The 21334-nt window shown below is 44.6% G+C and overlaps 1 protein-coding gene across 1 annotated transcript in view; it reads left to right on the forward strand.

The window, feature by feature from the left end:
- The window catches only part of pkp1b (plakophilin 1b), a 58357-nt gene that overhangs the window by 8979 nt on the left and 28044 nt on the right, over window positions 1-21334 (forward strand). The window contains exon 3 of the mRNA XM_061885260.1: window positions 295-629. Within this exon, the coding sequence (XP_061741244.1) occupies window positions 295-629 (335 nt within the window). The remainder of the gene's footprint in view (window positions 1-294; window positions 630-21334) is intronic.

A 21334-nucleotide genomic window follows, 5' to 3' on the forward strand; every position in this document is an offset into this window, starting at 1 on the left:
ATTTTTACTCATTTTTAATTATTTTGTATTTTTATATTTAATCATTTATAAAATGTTTTAAATCAACGCACTTTTTAATTTTTTTATTATTTTCTCATATTCAATTGTTTTAATTTTATGTTTAATGAACACACTTATTTATTTTTTTCTCTCATTTTTATATTTTATGCATTTTTATAATTAATAATTTAATTGTATTTCTACGCGAAAACACTTTTTTAAAAACCAGTAGGACTCCCGCTGACAGGACAAGTCTTTTCATGGCGTGTTCTTGGTGTCACTCTGCTTTGTCAGGAGAAGAACTCGACCCGCCAAGTCCTGAAGAGCACGTCCAGCGTCAGCGCCATGAAAAAGAGCTCCTTGGCACAAGCCTACAACTACAGCCAGGGCCATGTGGGAACCGTGGCCCTGGGCCGGGTCACCGCCAACCACGACGAGCCCGACGCCGTTGCCAAACGGCAGAAGTCTCCGCAAAGACTACTCTCCAAGCGCAGCACCTACCGGGCGGAGAGGACGGCCAGCCAACTGTTCCCAAACAACAACCTGCCGTGCAGACCGGTTGAGGCCAGCAGAACCAAGTCCAAGCCTCCCGTTCTAGAAAGTGTGGCCAGGAGCAAAGGGGATTCTGGGTAAGAGCATCTTTAAAGTTGTTATGACATCACACTTTGACTCTCTCATTGTGTTGACTAAAAATGTTTTTGCCTAAATAAGAGAGGTCTTGTTATGAATTGAGTTGGGGTCACCCATGGCAGAGCCCGGATCTGAAACAAGGATCCCAGAGTCCTGTGCAATTACTTCGGGGTAGGTGAGGCCACCCCTGGTCGATTGTTTCCAAAAGAGGAGCTGTGATATCAGCTCCTGAAACAAAGATCCCAGAGTCCTGTGCGATTACTTCGGGGTGGGTGAGGCCACCCTTGGTAGATTGTTTCCAAAGGAGGAGCTGGGATATCAGCTCAGTCTTTGGCACGGAAGCAGTTACCAGCAAACTGTGCTCAGACGGGTGCTTGCTCGAAGTAGGTTGCCGTATATTTGGTCCAAGGTGGGATGGGGCTGCCACGACAAGCTTTGAACCCTTCAAAGCAAGCGTCAAGGCGTTTGAGAAGGGGCGCATTGAGGGTCCAGTTCTCAGAGCCGTACAGGAGGATGGGTTCTATGGTAGACTTGAAGATGTCAAGCTTAGTGAGGCTTCACGGTGGCAGAGGGGTTAGTGCGTCTGCTTCACAATACGAAGGTCCTGAGTAGTCCTGGGTAAAATCCCGGCCTCGGGATCTTTCTGTGTGGAGTTTGCATGTTCTCCCCATGAATGCGTGGGTTCCCTCCGGGTACTCCGGCTTCCTCCCACTTCCAAAGACATGCACCTGGGGATAGGTTGATTGGCAACACTAAAGTGGCCCTAGTGTGTGAATGTGAGTGTGAATGTTGTCTGTCTATCTGTGTTGGCCCTGCAATGAGGCTGCGACTTGTTCAGGGTGTACGACGCCTTCCGCCCGATTGTAGCTGAGATAGGCAACAGCGCCCCCCGCGATCCCAAAAGGGAATAAGCGGCAAAAAATGGATGGACGGATGGAGCGTAAAGGGGTACATTATCACAATTTCAAAAGGGTTAAAAATAATAAAAATCAGTTCCCAGTGGATTGTTGTATTTTTTGAAGTTTTTTTCAAAATTTTACCAGTCCCGGAATATCCCTAAAAAAATCTTTAAAGTGCCTTTTTTTCGCTCCCTGCGAAGACACTATCCATTTTCCTGTGACGTCACACAGTGCTGCTAATGTAAACAAACATTGGCGAATACCACAGCAAGATATAGCGACATTAGCTCGGATTCAGACTCGGATTTCAGCGGCTTAAGCGATTCAACAGATTACGCATGTATTGAAACGAATGGTTGGAGTATGAAAGTATTGAAGAAGAAACTTAAACTATTGAGCGAATAGCTATTGACGCTATTCATAGCCATAGCATGGCCGAATAGCTGCGTTAGCATCGCAGGTAAAATGTGCGGACCAAACGATCAGGAGTTTCGCATCTCGTGACACCGGAGCAACTTAAATCCGTCGATTGGTAAGTGTTTTTTTCGCATTAAATGTGGGTGGAAGGAAACGTAATATAGTTGCAAATACATCTGAAGGTTATCCATACATCTCTGTGCCATGTCTGCTTTAGCACCGCCGGTAAATAGCATGTTAGCATCGATTAGCGTAGCATGTTAGCATCAATTAGCTGGCAGTCACGGAGCAACCAAATATGTCTGATTAGCACATAAGTCAACAACATCAACAAAACTCACCGTTGTGATTTCATTGACTTTATCGTTGCAAATGCATCTGCAGGTTATCCATACATCTCTGTGCCATGTCTGTCATCGCCAGTAAAATGTACAAACACTCCGGCACATTCAATGGGGGTCTGGCGGCAGATTTCTTGCCACTTTCGCATCTTCGGGCCAGTGGTGCAACTTGAATCCCTACCTGTTAGTGTTGTTACACCCTCCGACAACACACCGACGAGGCATGATGTCTCCAAGGTTCCAAAAAATAGTCGTAAAAACGGAAAATAACAGAGCTGAGACCCGGTGTTTGCAATGTGTACAAAATGAAAATGGCGGCTGTATTACCTCGGTGACGCCACGTTCTGACATCATCGCCAAAAGAGCGATAAACAGAAAGGCGTTTAATTCCCCAAAATTCACCCTTTTAGAGTTCGGAAATCGGTTCAAAAAATATATGGTCTTTTTTCTGCACCATCAAGGTATATATTGACGCTTACATAGGTCTGGTGATAATGTTCCCCTTTAAGTGAATTGGGTAGGTTGGAGTGCCATATGCTGTCCATTTTATTACATGCTTTCCAGGGTTGGGCTTTCCTGATACAGAAGTCATTACCGTAATCCATGATCCAGGAACCGAGGTACTTAAAATCGTCAACTTCCTTAAGTGGGGCTCCAGATTTGGAGAACAGTTGTACAGCACTTTCTCTCTCTTAGTCGTCCTCAGACAAGCTTCCATTGGAGTCTACTATCATTCCGGTTCTCCATACACCCAGCCAGCTCCGTAGAGCTTTCAGCTCCCGCACCTTTCTTCAGGATGTCCACACAGTTTAGCATGGGACATCCTCGCGATCGATGCCCGTGCGTTGGTTCCCATAGGACCAGCCTGCTGGCCGGGAGCTCCCGATGTCTGTGGCAGTGGCCGGCCAGCCTCATCCTCCTAGCTGTTACCTTCTTGTTGAGCCTCGGCAGTTGCCCGTACAGGTCCTATTTGGTGATGCGGATGTTCTGGTCCACATTGAGAACAGCTCGTAATATTCTGGTGTACTGCCCATCTGGAGACTGCTGCAGGGTGGGTGTCAGGGTCCAGCTTTTGCAGCTATACAGGAGGACAGACTCCGCAGTGGCGTGGAATAGACTCAGCTTTATGTGTTGGGGGAGATTCGAGCACCACACTCTTGACATACCGTTCAGGGCCCTTCACGCTAGTGCCTTCCTGACCCTAAGGTCTTGTTCTGTGGCATTCATCCAGGAACCCAAGTACTTGAAGTCATTGATCTCTTCGATTGAAACAAATGATGTCTTCAAGGAGTTGCAGTGGAGACCAAGGCAGTTAGCGGCATCCTCTAGAGCAGGGGTGTCAAACTCATTTTAGATGGGGGGCCACATGGCGAAAAATCTACTCCTAAGTGGGCCGGACTGGTAAAATCCCTGCACGATAATTTAAAAATTAAGACACCCACAGATTGTTTTCTGTGTTTAAAAATAGCAGAAGCACTTTCTGAAAATGTGCAAATCATGATGTTGTTGTTTTTTTACACTTACATGTTGCGGTTAATAGTATTCTATCTTAATTTGTTGTTATTTATATTTTCTGAATGAATGATGTGATAATGTTCATCAGTCAACTCATTGTTGTTCATTTTCAATCAATCGAGATAAAAAAATATCAAAATCAAATTACAGTATGCTATGTATGTAGTTTGATCATTTTCCTCGATTGATGTACTAACATCATGTGGTTTATTTTGTACATATGTACCATCATCTACAGCAGGGGTCGGCAACCTTTACCACTCAAAGAGCCATTTTGACCCGTTTCACAAAATAAAGTAAACAAAGGGAGCCACAAAACTCTTTTGAAATTTAAAATAAAATAAAACAGCGTACAAAGTTTTTTTTTGCTTTACGCTATGTATTAACCAGGGGTCTCAGACATGCGGCCCACACCTTTATATGAAAATGTAATATTATTGCGGCCCGCGAGTTTTGATTAAATGCTGCTTGACAACATCACTATTGCCAACCATCCCAATTTATCCGGGAGACTCCCAAATTTCAGGGCAACTGTTCTCTCGAATGTCTGCTGATTTTCACCCAAACAACAATATTAAGGGCGTTCTGTGATGACATTGCGCTTAACACCCTCTACAAACGTAACAAACAGCTTGTCAGCCCATTTACATATTGTATGTAGCTTCTGCAGACACACGTAAGTGACTGCAAGGCATACTTGTTCAACAGCCATACAGGGCACACTGAGGCCGAATAAACAACTTTTAAACTCTTACTAATATGCGCCACACTGTGAACCCACACCAAACAAGAATGACAAACACATTTCGGGAGAACATCTGCACCGTAACACAACATAAACACAACAGAACAAATACCCAGAATCCCATGCATCCCTAACCCTTCCGGGCTACATTATACACACCCGGCCCCCCCCCCCCCCCCCAACCCCGCCCACCTCAACCTTCGCTCGGGGGGGGGGGGTGCATAATGTAGCATGGAATAGTTAGGGATGCATGGGATTCTGGGTATTGGTATTTGTTCTGTTGTGTTTATGTTGTGTTACAGTGCGAATGTTCTCCCAAAATGTGTTTGTCATTCTTGTTTGGTGTGGGTTCACAGTGTGGCGCATATTAGTAAGAGTTTAAAAGTTGTTTATTCGGCCACCCTCAGTGTGCCCTTTATGGCTGTTGAACAAGTATGCTTGGCAGTCACTTGAGCGTGGTAACGGCAGCCTCACACTACTATGGGACCGGCCGGCACTCAGTTAGCATGGTATGAAGGCGCACTCGACGGCATCTTTTAGAGCAGGAGTGTCAAACGTGCGGGCCTAATGAGGCCCGCGAAAAAAGAAACAGCTCTTCTACATGTGTCTTACTCTGTAGACACATGTAAGAGAGCTGTTTCTTCCATTCAAAAAGTTCAGGTTAAATTGTATACTTAGCAAACTCATCCCGCGGGCCGGATAAAACCCGTTCGGGGGCCTTATCCGGCCCACGGGCTGTACGTTTGACACCCTTGCTCTAGAGCATGGAGAAGGGTCTCTGCTTCTGCCGACCAGTTGGATGGTATTGCAATGTCATCTGCAAAATCAAAATCTGTGATGTATTTGGCCAGGTGTCTGCGACTAGTTGTTGTTAGCCCCATGTTGTTGTTAGCATCAAGAGAGACGCGGTGGACGTAACGGAGGATGATGATAAAAAGAAAAGGGGCTAGAGTGTCTCCCTGCAAGACGCCAGCGACCCAGTTTCTCCGTCAGGGGTGATAACTCTTTTACTGGTATTGGTGTAAAGACCCTTAATGGCCAGAACAATCTCATCTGGAATACCATAGCGGGGTAGAAGGATAAACATGGCCTCTCTGTTGACAGAATCTTAATGAACAGCAATGTATGATCTTTATTTCCGTTACTCATTTCTTCCACTAACCTCCTCAATGATATGATTTGCCTAAGAGTAGAACGCCTTCCACGAAAGCTGTTTTGACCGACATGGAGAAGCGGTTCTACTTTGGGGACGAGTCTGTTTAGGAACATCTTGTTGTATAACTTATGGCAGTTAAGGAGATCCCGCGGTAATTGTAATGGAGGGGAAGATTTCCCTTCTTTGGGAAAAGTAAGAGTGTACGAGGATAGCCAGAGTGAGGGTGCTTCATGGGTGGTATACACATGATTTGTCTTGGGCATGACGTTAAAGTGCATCCGGCTGTGGAGGCTCCTCTAAGGAGTCTTGGGACACTAGGAAGTTAACCCCTTTACTACTGTTACACCAGGTGGCCCTTGGCAAAGGCCTGACTGCGCCCTAGCCAGGGATACGATGAAGACCTCAACGGCGGAGCAGACGGAAGACAGTAGATGTTAGAACCACCACATCCATGTGGTCCCAGTTATGGGGAAATAAAAATCCAAGACCTCAACGTTGTGACCTTTGTCAGCATCACAACGGCTGAGATGGCGGATGAAGGCTGCAGCAGAAAAGGGTCCCCTGTCGTCTTGGACTCCATGCCACCGGACCCTGACCCAGATCTGTCTGTGCACCAGTCTCCCCAGGTTAAACAAAGTCACGTACAGGCATCCTCCATAAAGGAATACCCCCCTACCAGGAGGATCATAATACTCTCTTCGAGTGACCGCCGATGACACATGATTGCACATCTCCAGAAGAAGCGGATGGAAGGGCTTATCTTTCCAGATCAGCGCGGTATATTGTCAGGGCCAGGCGACTTCTTGCTGTTCAGTCCAGAGGTAGCGGTTTCAAGTTTGCTGATTGTGAACGGAAACGTATTGATGTTGAGATCAACACGCCGGACTGTAGTCAGTTGGAAGCGTGTCTTAATGAAATTAAACAATGGATGTCCGCTAACTTTTTGCAACTTAATGCCAAAAAAACGGAAATGCTGATTATCGGTCCTGCTAGACACCAACCTCTATTTAATAATACAACTTTAACATTTGACAACCAAATAATAAAACAAGGTGACTCTGTAAAAAATCTGGGTATTATCTTCGACCCAACTCTCTCCTTTGAGTCACACATTAAAAGCGTTACTAAAACGGCCTTCTTTCATCCCCGTAATATCGCTAAAATTCGCTCCATTTTGTCCACTAAAGACGCCGAGATCATTATCCATGCGTTTGTTACGTCTCGTCTCGATTACTGTAACGTATTATTTTCGGGTCTCCCCATGTCTAGCATTAAAAGATTACAGTTGGTACAAAATGCGGCTGCTAGACTTTTGACAAGAACAAGAAAGTTTGATCACATTACGCCTGTACTGGCTCACCTGCACTGGCTTCCTGTGCACTTAAGATGTGACTTTAAGGTTTTACTGCTTACGTATAAAATGCTACACGGTCTAGCTCCATCCTATCTTGCCGATTGTATTGTACCATATGTCCCGGCAAGAAATCTGCGTTCAAAAGACTCCGGCTTATTAGTGATTCCTAGAGCTCAAAAAAAGTCTGCGGGCTATAGAGCGTTTTCCGTTCGGGCTCCAGTACTCTGGAATGCCCTCCCGGTAACAGTTCTAGATGCTACCTCAGTAGAAGCATTTAAGTCTCATCTTAAAACTCATCTGTATACTCTAGCCTTTAAATAGACCTCCTTTTTAGACCAGTTGATCTGCCGCTTCTTTTCTTTCTCCTATGTCCCCCCCTCCCTTGTGGAGGGGGTCCGGTCCGATGACCATGGATGAAGTACTGACTGTCCAGAGTCGAGACCCAGGATGGACCGCTCGTCAGGACCCAGGATGGACCGCTCGCCTGTATCGGTTGGGGACATCTCTACGCTGCTGATCCGCTTGAGATGGTTTCCTGTGGACGGGACTCTCGCTGCTGTCTTGGAGCCACTATGGATTGAACTTTCACAGTATCATGTTAGACCCGCTCGACATCCATTGCTTTCGGTTCCCTAGAGGGGGGGGGTTGCCCACATCTGAGGTCCTCTCCAAGGTTTCTCATAGTCAGCATTGTCACTGGCGTCCCACTGGATGTGAATTCTCCCTGCCCACTGGGTGTGAGTTTTCCTTGCCCTTTTGTGGGTTCTTCCGAGGATGTTGTAGTCGTAATGATTTGTGCAGTCCTTTGAGACATTTGTGATTTGGGGCTATATAAATAAACATTGATTGATTGATTGATTGACTCACAATTTGAATTATCCGGAGATTTTGTGGAACTGGTGAAGATTCCCTGAGGAGCTTATTAGGGCTATATAAATAAACATTGATTGATTGATTGATATTATAGTGGTTACGCCGGCCTTATTTGCACTTTTCAGGGGATCCACCCTGTACGGTGACCGAGGGCCTTTCTTTGCTGCCGTTAATGTCATTGATTGTTTTCCAGGCTGCGCAGTTCTGCTGGGATAGGTGGGGAAGTTTTATTTTGTCAATTTTGCCTTGGATGTAACCGACGGTTGCTTGGTCATAAGCGCATTGCAGGGAGTTCCGAGCATCTATTGGAGAGCGTGGTGGATTGATCGTACTTCTGATTAGCGGATAACAATTAGTATAAGATGTCACTAAAGACTTGTAGCAACTGATTGATTTTAGACTTCCGTTTCCAAGGAAGCGTACCTAAAGCTACTTCCAGCACACAAGACGAAATTAGGTTGTATTTGTCACTGAGCAGGATTTCCTCAGGATATAAGACCTTGACTTGACTATGAAATGGTCAACAAGATCTTTATTTCCACTTGGGATTGCCCAGCCGATTTGATTCATAGGACTGACAGTGCCTTTCTTGGAGCAGCGAAGAATGAGGTTTATCTTGGTTGAGACGATTCTGTGATCTCAGATTGCAGGGTGCAAAATGAGGAGAATGTTTGACAGTTTCTTACACTATTGATCCATTTCTTTCTTACCAAGATATCATCTCGCTGTGCACGATACCCGGTAGGGTATTGGAAAGTCAACAATCTGTTAGTAGAATTCATAAAGCGAGTGTTTGCCGCAGCAAGATTGAATTAGTTTGCGAGGTCAAGCAACTATTCGCCTTTGCGGTTTGTGTTGGTGTTGTAGGAGAAGAGTGCTTGGTCAGTGCCAATTTTAGCATTAAAATCAGTGTATAGAATGAGCATGTTGTGGGCAGGTATATTATGAGCAGATATGTTGTAAGCAGGTATGTTGTGGGCAGGTATTTTGTCTACAAGCGAACAAAGGTCTTGGTCGAATTTGTCAACTTGGTCTTCAGATCGCCCGGGAAAGGGTGGAGTGCCATCTCCAGGTTGAGGAAGAGATCTTGCCCCAAGTGGAGGAGTTCAAGTACCAAGGAGTCTTGTTCACGAGTGAGGGAAGAGTGGTTTGTGAGATCGACAGGTGGATCGCTGGGGCCCCTTCAGTTATGTGGACACTATCGATCCGTTGTGGTGAAGAAGGAGCTGAGCCGGAAGGCAAACCTCTCAGTTTACTGGTCCATCTACGTTCCCATCCTCACCTATGGTCATGAGCTTTGGGTTATGATGGAAAGGACAAGATCACGGGTACAAACAGGCCAAACGAGTTTCCTCCGCCGGGTGGTAGGTCCCTCCCATAGAGATAGGGTGAGAAGCTCTGTCACCCGGGAGGAGCTCAAAGTAAAGCCGCTTCTCCTCCACATTGAGAGGAGCCAGCTGAGGTGGTTTGGGCATCTGGTCAGGATACCATCTGAACGCCTCCCTAGGGAGGTGTTTAGGGCACGTCCGACCACCAGGAGTCCACGGGGAAGACAAAGGACACGTTGGGAAGACTATGTCTCCCGGCTGGCCTGGGAATGCCTCAGGATCCCCCGAGACGAGCTAGACGAAGTGGCTGGGGAGAGGGAAGTCTGGGCTTCCCTGCTTAGGCTGCTGCCCCCGCGACCCGACCTTGGATAAGCGGAAGAAAAAGGATGGATGGATGGATGAACTTCAGATCTTGCATTATGTGGACTGTAGCAACAAATAACGGAGGTCACAGAATTTGAGTGATACTCAGTAATCAAAATTCGGGTCGAGATCTTCTCAGCATGGACTAGATTTTCAGCTGGCCTTGGGGGAGAGTAAAATGCCGACTCCGCCGATAGCGGCTTGAAAAAGTTTTTGTAGGCTGAACATGTCATCAATTCATTGCCCAGTAATTGAGTTTGTCAGTGGGGTGGTGGAATCTATGCTCCTGGACACATATCACGTCAATGTTGCAAGCAATTTCATGATCAATAATAGTATTCCAGGCCGTCCGCACTTGACAAATGTAGTTTAAGCCTTCTCCTCTAATCAGGCGCAACCCTTCCCGAGGGGTTTGGGACTATGCCGTCATCCGTCCCAGTAGGGGGGAAAAGGGTCGAGCTTGGAACCGTGGTGCTGGTAGTGGTGCTTGTCATCTTTTAAATAGCTGGATACTGTACGTGCTCTGGTCGCCACTGCGGGGCACCGTTTTTAGGGAAGTTGTCTCCCAAGCTGTGTAAGGCAAGAGCGCTACACCCTGAGGAGAGAATCATATACTCCTGTATACCTCAAAATAATAATTATAAAATTATAATATAATAATATTAATAAAAGACAACTTGTCCTTCATACTCGATAATAATAATAATAATAATAATAATAATAATAATAATAATAATAAAAGACAACGTACCCTTCATATTCAATAATAATAATAATAATGTAGGAGCCATTTAAGGCATCCTTATTTTTGTGTTGGCATTACTTTCTTTTGTCACTAGGGGGCGGGCGTTTTGGTTGAGCAGTGCAGGGTTGAAGGCATATATAGGAGCACAGATGAGCCAATTAGCCAGAGGACTCATTGATTGATTGATTGATACTTTTATTAGTAGATTGCACAGTTCAGTACATATTCCGTACAATTGACCACTAAATGGTAACACCCGAATACGTTTTTCAACTTATTTAAGTCGGGGTCCACGTTAATCAATTCATGGTGCAAATATATACTATCAACATAATACAGTGATCACACAAGTTAATCATCATAGTATATACATTGAATTATTTACATTATTTACAATCCGGGGGGTGGGATGAGGAGCTTTGGTTGATATCAGTACTTCAGTCATCAACAATTGCATCAACAGAGAAATGTGGATATTGAAACAGTGTAGGTCTTATTTAGTAGGATATGTACAGCGAGCAGAGAACATAGTGAGTTCAGATAGCATAAAAACAGGTATATACATTCGAAGTACATTTGAGTTGTTTTTAATCCGGGGAGATGGGATGTGAATGGAGGAGGGTATTAGTAAAGTGTTGAAGTTGCCTGGAGGTGTTGTTTTGGAGCGGTTTTGAAGGAGGATAGAGATGCGCTTACTTTTGTACCTGTTGGGAGTGCATTCCACATTGATGTGGCATAGAAAGAGAAGGAGTTAAGATCTTTGTAAGATCGGAATCTGGGTTTAACGTGGTTTGTGGAGCTCCCCCTGGTGTTGTGGTTATGGCGGTCATTTACGTTAAGGAAGTAGTTTGACATGTACTTCGGTATCAAGGAGGTGTAGCGGATTTTATAGACTAGGCTCAATGCAAGTTGTTTTACTCTGTCCTCCACCCTGAGCCAGCCCACTTTGGAGAAGTGGGTTGGATTGAGGTGTGATCTGGGGTGGAGGTCTAAAAGTAACCAGACTAGCTTATTCTGGGATGTTTGGAGTCTGGATTTGAGGGTTTTGGAGGTGCTGGGGTACCAGGAGGTGCAAGCGTAATCGAAGAAGGGTTGAATGAGAGTTCCCGCTAGAATCTTCAAGGTGCTTTTGTTGACCAGAGAGGAGATTCTGTAGAGGAATCTTGTTCTTTGGTTGACCTTTTTGATCACCTTGTTTGCCATTTTATCACAGGAAAGATTAGCCTCTAGAATGGAACCTAGGTAGGTGATCTTATCCTTCCTGGTGATAACAATGTCACCCACTTTTATAGTGAAGTCACTGACCTTCTTAAGTTTGATATGGGACCCAAATAGGATGGATTCCGTTTTACCTAAGTGTATGGATAGCTTGTTGTCAGCGAGCCAGGTGCAAATATTAAGGAGTTCAGCACTGAGGATTTGTTCCACCTGTGACTTGTCTTTGCCGGATACCAGCAGGGCCGAGTCATCCGCAAACAGGAACAATTCACAGTGGCATGCTGATGGCATGTCATTTACGTATATTAAGAACAGTAAAGGTCCTAGTATACTGCCTTGGGGGACTCCACAGCTTACTGAGAATGTCGTTCACCTCTACCACCTGTTTCCTCCCCTCCAAATAAGATTGCATCCAGCTCGATGAGGTTTCGTCGAATCTGATTGCTCTGAGCTTATCCAACAGTATAGCGTGTTTAACGGTGTCAAAGGCCTTCTGAATGTCCAGCATGACCATGCCGCAATATTTGCCCGCGTCCACCTCATGTTTGATGTGGTCGGTCAGATAGAGAAGGCATGTGTCAGTGGAGTGGTTAGTTCTGAAGCCGGATTGGAATTTGTACATTAGTTTATTAGTAGCAAGGTATCTATCAACCTGTTCATAAACTATTTTCTCCATTACTTTCGAAATGGAACTGAGAATAGAAACAGGTCGGTAGTTACCAGGTTCTAATTTGCTTCCTTTTTTATAAAGGGGGGTTACTCTTGCTATCTTGAAATCCTTGGGTACTTGGCCTTGTTTGATTGAGAGGTTTATTATATGTGTGATTATTGGGGCAATGGTGGTGGCAGAGTCCATGAGGAATCTGGAGGGGATATTGTCAAGGCCGGTGGCCTTGTTTGGGTGGAGCGCGCTGAATTTATTAAGCACCTCTTTAGCTGAGACCATTTCTAATTTGAAATTGTTGTTGACTTCTCCTCGCTTTTCTGTAGAAGTTTTTAATGTGTTCTACACCAAAGCGACCAGAATGTTGGGATAGCTTGTTTACGAGAGTTGTGGCTATGTTGGTGAAAAAGGTGTTAAGTCTGCTTGCTACCTCTATTTTGTCTGTAATGAGGGCGTCACCCTCCTTGATGTTGATGTTGGTGAGTCTGGTTTTAAGTTTCTGGCTGCATCCAGGAAGCTGGTTGTTGAGAATTTTCCAGAGCTCACGTGGCTTATTTGTGTTTTCCTCTATTTTGTCATTGATATAATTTTTTTAAAGGATTTAGTCAGGTTGTTTGTCTTATTTCTTAATTTATTGCATTGCTTTTTGAGCGTTGAAAGGAGTGATTTGAGGTTATTATTATTGGGTTGTTTATTTACTTTGGTTTTACACTTTTGGTATTCGAAATATTTTCTGTCCCTGTCTTTTATGGCGGCTAATAGGTCTGCATTGATCCATGGTTCAGAGCGGGCTTTTATCCTGACTGTTCTCATGGGAGCCATATCATTTAGTATCGCTAGGAACACTGCTTTGAAGCGATCCCAAGCATCTTCAACCAGGTTGCTCGTGAGCACAGGGGACCAGTCCCACTCACCTAATTTGAGGTTGAAATTATCACTGTTGTATTTTTTAAGGGATCTGGATTGAGCTGTTATGTGGCCATTGGCTTTAGGTTTACTTATTTTGCGAGTGCAGAAGGTTATATAGTGGTCACTAAGACCACAGATCATGACCCCACTATTTTTAATATCATGCCGGTCCAATGTGAGGATGAGATCTATGGTTTATTGGGTGGAATGACACACCCGTGTGGGGAGTGTTATTAGCTGGGAAAGAGCGAGCAGATTACAGAATTTGCTGTAAGATTTGAAGACAGGCGCATCTCTGCTTTGATTATCTGTGTTGAGATCTCCAGTTATAATAATCTCCATGTTTTCTACACCAGCTAAGCACTCCTCGAGGGCACCATAGAAATCACTCTGATTAGGGGGTCTGTATACAGTCCCTATTAGTACCGGCTTAGCGTTAGTGAATTTGATTTCTGCCCACACAGATTCAAGGGTATTGTGGTTGAGATCAGAGCGAGTTATGTATTTAATATCCTAGTGAATGTACATTGAAACACCACCACCATGTTTATTCCTGTCCTTTCTGATGACGGAGAAGTTTTCTATCTCTATCTCTGAATCAGAAACACTATCATCTAATTTAGTTTCGGAGAAACACAGGATTTTTACCTTATTGTTGTGGAACATTTCTCTGATTTTGTTCGAGTTTATTTCCAGAGAGGCTGTTCACATTAAGATGGATGATGTGTAGCCCATCGGAACCAAAGAGAACATCAGAGTCCGTTGGAGAGACTTGGGAGAGGAGGAGAGGGAGAGAGACCCATTGTTCGTCGTCCAGGTGATGGGGGAGCGGCGTGGTTGAAGAGGGGGAGGGGGGGCCAGGTAGGAGTGGTGGGGGTAGATGTGGTTTTCGCGTGTTTTGGTGAGGTTGAGAACAAAGACCATGGATGCACGAAGAGACCCCCGAAACCTGTGTAGGCCGTGGGGGGTCCAGGTGACGCGGCGATGACCCTCAAGGTTTCGGGAGAGGTTAGGAGGACCTCCGCGCTGCCGACTTTAATGGTGGCCAGGGAGTCGTCAGAAGCCGTTACGCCGTCCGCCGCTGAGCCGCTGTCCTCACCGGTGTCTGAGTAGTCTTCCTCCATCTCTGGGCCGCCAACCGCACCGATGTTCGGGGTGAAGTCCTCCGTTGTGCCGCCGACCGCTGGATCGCAGGTGAGCTCGTGTGGTGATGAACAAGTAGGAGCTGGCGTAGGTGGAGAGCTAATGTTTTTAGGATAGCTCCGACGAGGTCCCGCAGCTACGCTAGCTTCCTCGGCGTCGTTAGCAACAACATTGCTAGGCTTCACCAGGTGAAACAACATCAACCGGGTGGTTATTGGTCCAGGGTTTAGTTCAGTGTCTCCTGAGAGTAGAAGTAATAGTAAAATTGTAGATTTTCTGTCTATCCTTCCAGTCAGGGGCTTGTTTATTCTGTTCCGATCCGCTGTGAGGTGAGAGTGGATCACATTACTGCCGAAGCCCAGGTGCTTCGTCGATGAATTACCGAGAAGGTAAAATTCGCAGTGATTGTCCATTTTGCGTTCACGACTCTCATTTTCAAGAGGGTATTGTATCCGTGGTGGTTTCAAATATAAATCCGTGATCCACAGTAGAAAAAAGAGAAAGTGTGGTATTATCCTAGTGGTTGATTGTATTCCCGAGCGGGAGCGAAAAAAAATGCGACTGCTCATCTCGGCGTCTAGTCCTAGTCCACGACATGTGTGGGAGCACAAACCGTTCTCACCAACAGCAGACAACAACAGCAGACAACAGCACACAGCAACAGGCAGGAAAGCCAGGAGAACATATGGCACAATGTCACTACAATAATCCATGGTATGTTTCATTTACCCTGCAAGTTAATTAATAAATATGCATTAACTGGATTTCTGACTGGACCTCACTTCATTGCAATGTTTGCTGCTGCGTTGGATCACTCCCTCAAACCTGTTGAGTAGTGACAATAAATTTGAACATTTGAAGGTGAAGATTGCCACTACATCTCAAGTAAGAACGGTGCTCTTCGAATGAAAAGGACAACAAGAAAAACACTGAAGGACATCAAAAAGCCGCAAGAGGACAAATTCTGCCTCGGCCACGCAGCTGCTCATCAGCCAGGGTGATTGGAAACACCTGCCAGCTCTATAGGGTGAGTTGTGTGGAGCTGAAAGCAGCACAAGGGAGAGACTTGGCCAATTATGTCTGGTGGCAAAGATGATGTACAGCCACCGGTGGCAAAAATGTGGATCCTGAAAGGGAAAATGTACAATATTCTGAAAAGGAAAAAAGAGCCATAAAGTATATTGCCAAAGGCTTGGAAATGAAAGTTGACAATTATCATAAAGCAATAGGAACATGTGTTAAAAAAGCTGCTAAAATAAGGGACACAATGAAACAACTCATGCATTAAAATGAAAATGATGAAAATGCAAATGTTGTAAGGTTACTTGGATACATTGATTCATTTGTGTGGAGAAGCAAGGGAGAATCATTCCTCATTGATTGCCTTACCATTGCCTGAAGAGGAACTTGATAGAAAAAATGACTGGTTTCAAGAAAAGATTAAGATACTAGAAGGTTTCATAAAACGTGTGCATGAATGGTTATCAGAAGTGAAAAAGCTAACCACACATGACACTGCCCCTGTGGGAGAGGAGTCACAATTGCATCCTTCTCAAACACATGGCTCAGTTGAAACGCAATTCCAAGATGAAATGCATGTCCCACTTGCCCATGATGAACATTTATGTGTTACACTTTCTGATATTGGAGCCCAGGACAGTGCATCGAATGTCTCAATCACATGCAACTCCATAACATCAAGAACCTCTTCTACCTCATCTGCTCTCATTCTAGCCCAGGGCGAAAAGGCTGCTCTCATGGCAGAGGTTGCTGCATTGGAGAAAAAACATCAGATTGAATCACAACAAAGAATTCAACAGGAAGAATTCGCAAAACAACAGGAACAACTCAGAATGGAAAAGGAACAGTTGGAATTGGAAACCAAGCTGGCAGCCGCAAATGCAAGGGAGCAAGTTTTTGCAACCATGCGATCTACGGAAGGATCAAGAGTGTCAAGAATGAGCTCTGAATCACACAAGGGAGCTGCTGCTCCAAAGAAAACAATGCCCCTGTCTGACACACAGGTTGTGAAGCCAAAACAATTCATATATGAAAAGTAAAACAAAGCTCATTATATGACTCCAAGACAGGCTGCTCTCTCTTTAATGCAAACTGACAATGTATCAAAATCAACTCTGCAAATGGAAAATGTGTCGAATACAACTGGGCAAAGTATTCATACTCATGTGAAAAAAGATGGTGTTAAAGGTCACACAGTTCACACTACATCCGCTGTCACAAATGCCATCAAACAAGATCACATTCTTGATTTATTAAAAGGACAACATGATTTCAATGCCTCATTGGTTAAGCAGAATGTCCATTCCTCTTTACCATCAAGAGACGTACCTGTGTTTGATGGAAATCCGTTTCAGTATGAAACCTTTATAAGGGCATTTGAATATGGAGTGGAGAAAAAGTGTGACACCTATGACTGTTTGCATTACTTGGAACAATATACTAAAGGGCATCCAAAAGAGCTGGTTCAAAGTTGCCAACATTTGCCTCCGTCCCAGGGCTACCAGAAGGCAAGACAGCTACTCTAAGAACATTTTGGTAATGAATATCATATTGCAACAGCATATATGGAAAATGCTTTTTTCTGGGGAACAATTAAATTGGAAGATGTAAAAGGATTAAGAGCATTCTCTCTATTCCTCAGAAGTTGTTCCAATGCAATGGGAAGTCTAGCCTATATGGAAGAAATGAATGTTGTTTGTAATATGAGGACCATCATTCTAAAGCTTCCATACAAGCTCAGAGAGCAGTGGAGGAACAAGGCCTGTGACCTACAGGAGAAGCAAGGCCATCGTGCCATTTTCCCAGACTTTGTGAACTTCATTGAAAAACAAGTCAAAATACTCTCTGATCCACTGTTTGGTAACATTCAGGACACTAAGCAATCAACTGTCAAACCCTCATCGGTCCCTAAGCCAAGAGTAAAGTCAAGTCCAAGAAGCAGCTTTGCAACAACATTAATACCCATAGAAACTTTGGAGTCAAATGAAGGAAAAAGGAATGTGATTGTCAAATCTCATAGTTGTCTGTTCTGTAAGAGGAGTGGTCACACACTGGAGTGCTGTCCACAATTCAAGAGGAAGAAGCACAAAGAAAAAATAGGAAAAAGGAGTCTGTTTTGGCTGTCTGAAAATAGGACATTTAAGTCGAGACTGCAGAAATCGTCTATTATGTGAAATCTGTAAACAACAACATCCACAAATACTCCACATTGAACAGGCAGAACCAACTCAAACCAAATCAATTGGAATCAATACTGTTGTCCCACCTCCCAAGCATACTTGTGGTCATATTGGGGCCGGGGATGACCCCTCCATCTACTCTATTGTACCGGTACAAGTTATAAAAAACAAGGGAGACACAGTGTTACGAACATGCATTTTTGGATCATGGAAGCACCTCCACATTCTGCACAGAAAAACTGATGCAAAGACTGAACATTACAGGACAAAGAAAAAACATCCTTCTCAAAACCATGAATCAAGTGAAACCCGAAACCAGCTACCACATCACTGGACTGGAAATAGCCAGGATAAATACAAATGACTTTATTCAATTGCCTGATGTATTTACACACAAAACCATGCCAGTTTTACCACACAATATTCCAAAACAGCAGGATTTGAAACACTGGCCATATCTAAACCATATCAAATTACCTGAAATTGACTTTGACATCGACCTCCTCATTGGCACGAATGCCTCTAAAGTACTGGAACCCTGGGAGGTGGTCAATAGCCAGGAGGACGGGCCATACGCAGTGAGGACCCTATTGGGATGGGTCATTTATGGTCCTTTAAAATGAGATGACACCAGCAGGCATAATGGCTGCCCTGTTGCTGATGTCAATAGAATATCTATTCTAAACCTGGAGGAGTTATTAATCAAACAGTACAACCAAGATTTCAGTGAAAGATCCAGTAAGGAAACAGAGGAAATGTCAAGAGAAGAAGAAAGTTTCTTGATATTGTGAGCCACTCTGCAAAGATTAAAGATGAACATTACTGTTTAAACTTACCTTTTAAAGAAGAAGATCCCATCATGCCGAACAACCGTTGTTTGCAGAGCAACGCATCCAGAGCCTGAAACGCAAGTTCAACAAAAATGAAAAGTTCCATAAAGAATATACATCTTTCCTCACAGATATGATTGACAGTGGCTATGCTGAATTGGTACCAGCAGACCAGCTGAATAGAAAAGATGGAAGACTGGTATATTCCACATCATGGTGTGCACCACTCAAACAAAGGAACATTAAGAGTTGTTTTTGACTGTTGTGCAGTCTTTAAAGGAACATCACTGAACTGTGAACTACTTCAGGGTCCTGATCTTACCAACTCACTTATCGGAGTCCTCATCAGATTCAGAAAAGAACCGGTTGCCTTGATGGCAGACATTAAAGCCATGTTCCATCAGGTTAAGGTGTCTGATAAGCATGTCGAGTACCTGAGATTCTTATGGTGGCCTGACGGTAATATGCAGCAAGATCTGACTGACTATGGGATGAAGGTACATCTATTTGGAGCTGTGTCATTACCAAGTTGTGCAAATTTCGCTTTGAGGAAAACTGCTGAAGATAACCAAGCTCATTTTCCACCTTAGGTGACAGACACAATACGCCATAACTTTTATGTAGATGACTGTTTACATTCGATTCCCACAGAACAAGAAGCAGTACAATTAATAAAAGATCCGACTGCTCTCTGCCAAATGGGTGGGTTTACTTTGTTCAAATGGATCAGCAACAGCTGTTCCGTGTTAACATCTATTCAACAAGAGCACAGAGCTAAAAAAAATCAAGGAGTTGGATTTGGACAAGGATAATCTACCAATGGAAAGAGCCCAAGGACTACACTGGTGTGTGGAAACGGATGTGTTCAAGTTCACAGTTGTTGTACCAGAAAGACCACACACTAGACGTGGTATTTTGTCTGTGGTCAGTTCTGTATACGACCCTTTAGGATTTGTAGGACCATTCACTCTGCCAGCCAAAATCATTATGCAGGAGCTCTGCAAGGAAAAGCCTGAATGGGATGAAACCATACCACACGTTTTCTCTCAACAGTGGACAGGATGGCTACCAGATCTCAGCAAAATGAAGGAGTTTAAAGTTGACCGGTGCATGAAGTCCACACACTTTGGTCAAATCACACACTCACAGCTGCATCCCTTTTCGGATGCCAGGGAGAGTGGCTACGGAACCGTCTCATATCTAAGACTGCAAAACAAAAACTAAGAAGTGCATGTTGCATTCATCATAGGAAAATCAAGAGTGGCACCATTAAAACAAATGACAATTCCCAGAATGGAGCTGGCGGCAGCTGTCCTCGCTGTCAAAATTGACAGCACCTGACAGTCAGTCACCTCAAAACAGCCTTGTAGTGTCTCTTGGACCCCTTAAAACCACCTTCTCACATTTGTTTTGGTCACAGGCAGTCTTTGGACCAGAGGCACATAACAGGGGTTGAGGTAAACAAGGCTGCGGTCTGACCGGCCCAGCTCTGGGAGTGCTATGGAGCTATACGCATCCTTGATGTTTGCGTACAGCAGGTCCAGGATCTTATTTCTTTTGGTGTGGCAGCTGACATACTAAGTGAAGTTGGGTAGTGATTTGTCCATAGTAACATGGTTAAAATCCCCCGAGATGAGGATTAAAGCTTTCAGGTGCTAGGTTTGTAGTCTGGCTATGGAGCTGTGGATGACGTCACTGGCAGCTGCAGCGTTAGCAGAGGGGGGGGGGATGTATACTGCCATCATGAGAACATGCGGAATCTCCCTGGGCAAATAATACGGTCTGAGTACTACAGCTAACATCTCTATATTCGGGTCACAGTGGTGCTCTTTTATTGTTATATGACCAGGATGACAATATTTCTTATTAATAAACAAAACAAGCCCCCCTTCTTTCCGCTTGCCATTGGTTCGGTCCCGGTCAGCGCGCACCATTTCAAAGCCGTTTATAGAGACGTTTCTATCCGGAACATCGTCGTGCAGCCACGTCGCAATAAAAAACATTAGGCTACACTCACGATATTCTTTCTGACTACCGGCAAGCACCGACATCTCATCCATTTTGTTTGCCAAAGAGCGCACGTTACCCATGACGACGGAAGGAAGATATGGCTAATATCTCCTTCGCTCCCTCCTCGCTTCAGCCCTCTTCTGTCTCGAGCCTCTCCCTTTCCCTTGACAGCCACGAGAACCTCCATAAGTCCTTTTTAGTTCCTCCGGGATCTGATTAGTTAGCGCCAAGTCCGTTAGCTGGATGCTCATAACTGGTGCCGCTAACAACTGTTCACTGGTGTAGATGAAAGAGCTTCTGCATTGATGTTGCCCGTCTGAGCTCATCAGTAGCGTCCCCACCGTCAGTAAGATGAACAAAACACTTCTAAACTGCATGTTTAGAAGGGAACGACTTGATAAAAAGTAAATGTAGATTGAATGTAAAAGTATACTGTGACGGACTTCCTGCCATCCGTGTGTGGGTTGCTGGGACACTGGACACAAGACGCATCGTAGCAGGTTTGACTTTGATTCATTATTTCAATAAACCTGTCCTCGTCTTGCCATTGGGTCACGCCACTTTCTGGCGCGCGGGCTCTTCCTGCTGGTTGCAGCACACCTTTCGGTGTCCGCCGTTTGCGTCTGGTGCGGGGGCTCATCGTGATCTGGGTCTTCCTCGTCGTGCTCGTGGTCTGACTTGGCTCGTTGCAGCGGCGCTCCGAGTGCGTCCCGCCTCTTCTCTCCGCCGCATGGCCCGCCTCCTGGCCGCCATCTCGGGTATGACCGGCATTTGTCCTATCCCGCTGTCGGCTCGTCGGTTCAGTCTCTCCACATATACAAAAGTACAAAACGACCAAAGACAAAAGACAAAGATGGAGCGAACTGCAGCAGCGGCCGTCTAGATAATAATAATGATTATAAAAGACAACTTATTCATACTCGATAAAAATATAAATAATAATAATAAAATACAATTCATCCTTCATACTCGATAATAATAATAATGATAATAA

Source organism: Nerophis ophidion, linkage group LG02 (genome assembly GCF_033978795.1).
Source record: "Nerophis ophidion isolate RoL-2023_Sa linkage group LG02, RoL_Noph_v1.0, whole genome shotgun sequence".
Lineage (NCBI taxonomy): Eukaryota > Metazoa > Chordata > Actinopteri > Syngnathiformes > Syngnathidae > Nerophis > Nerophis ophidion.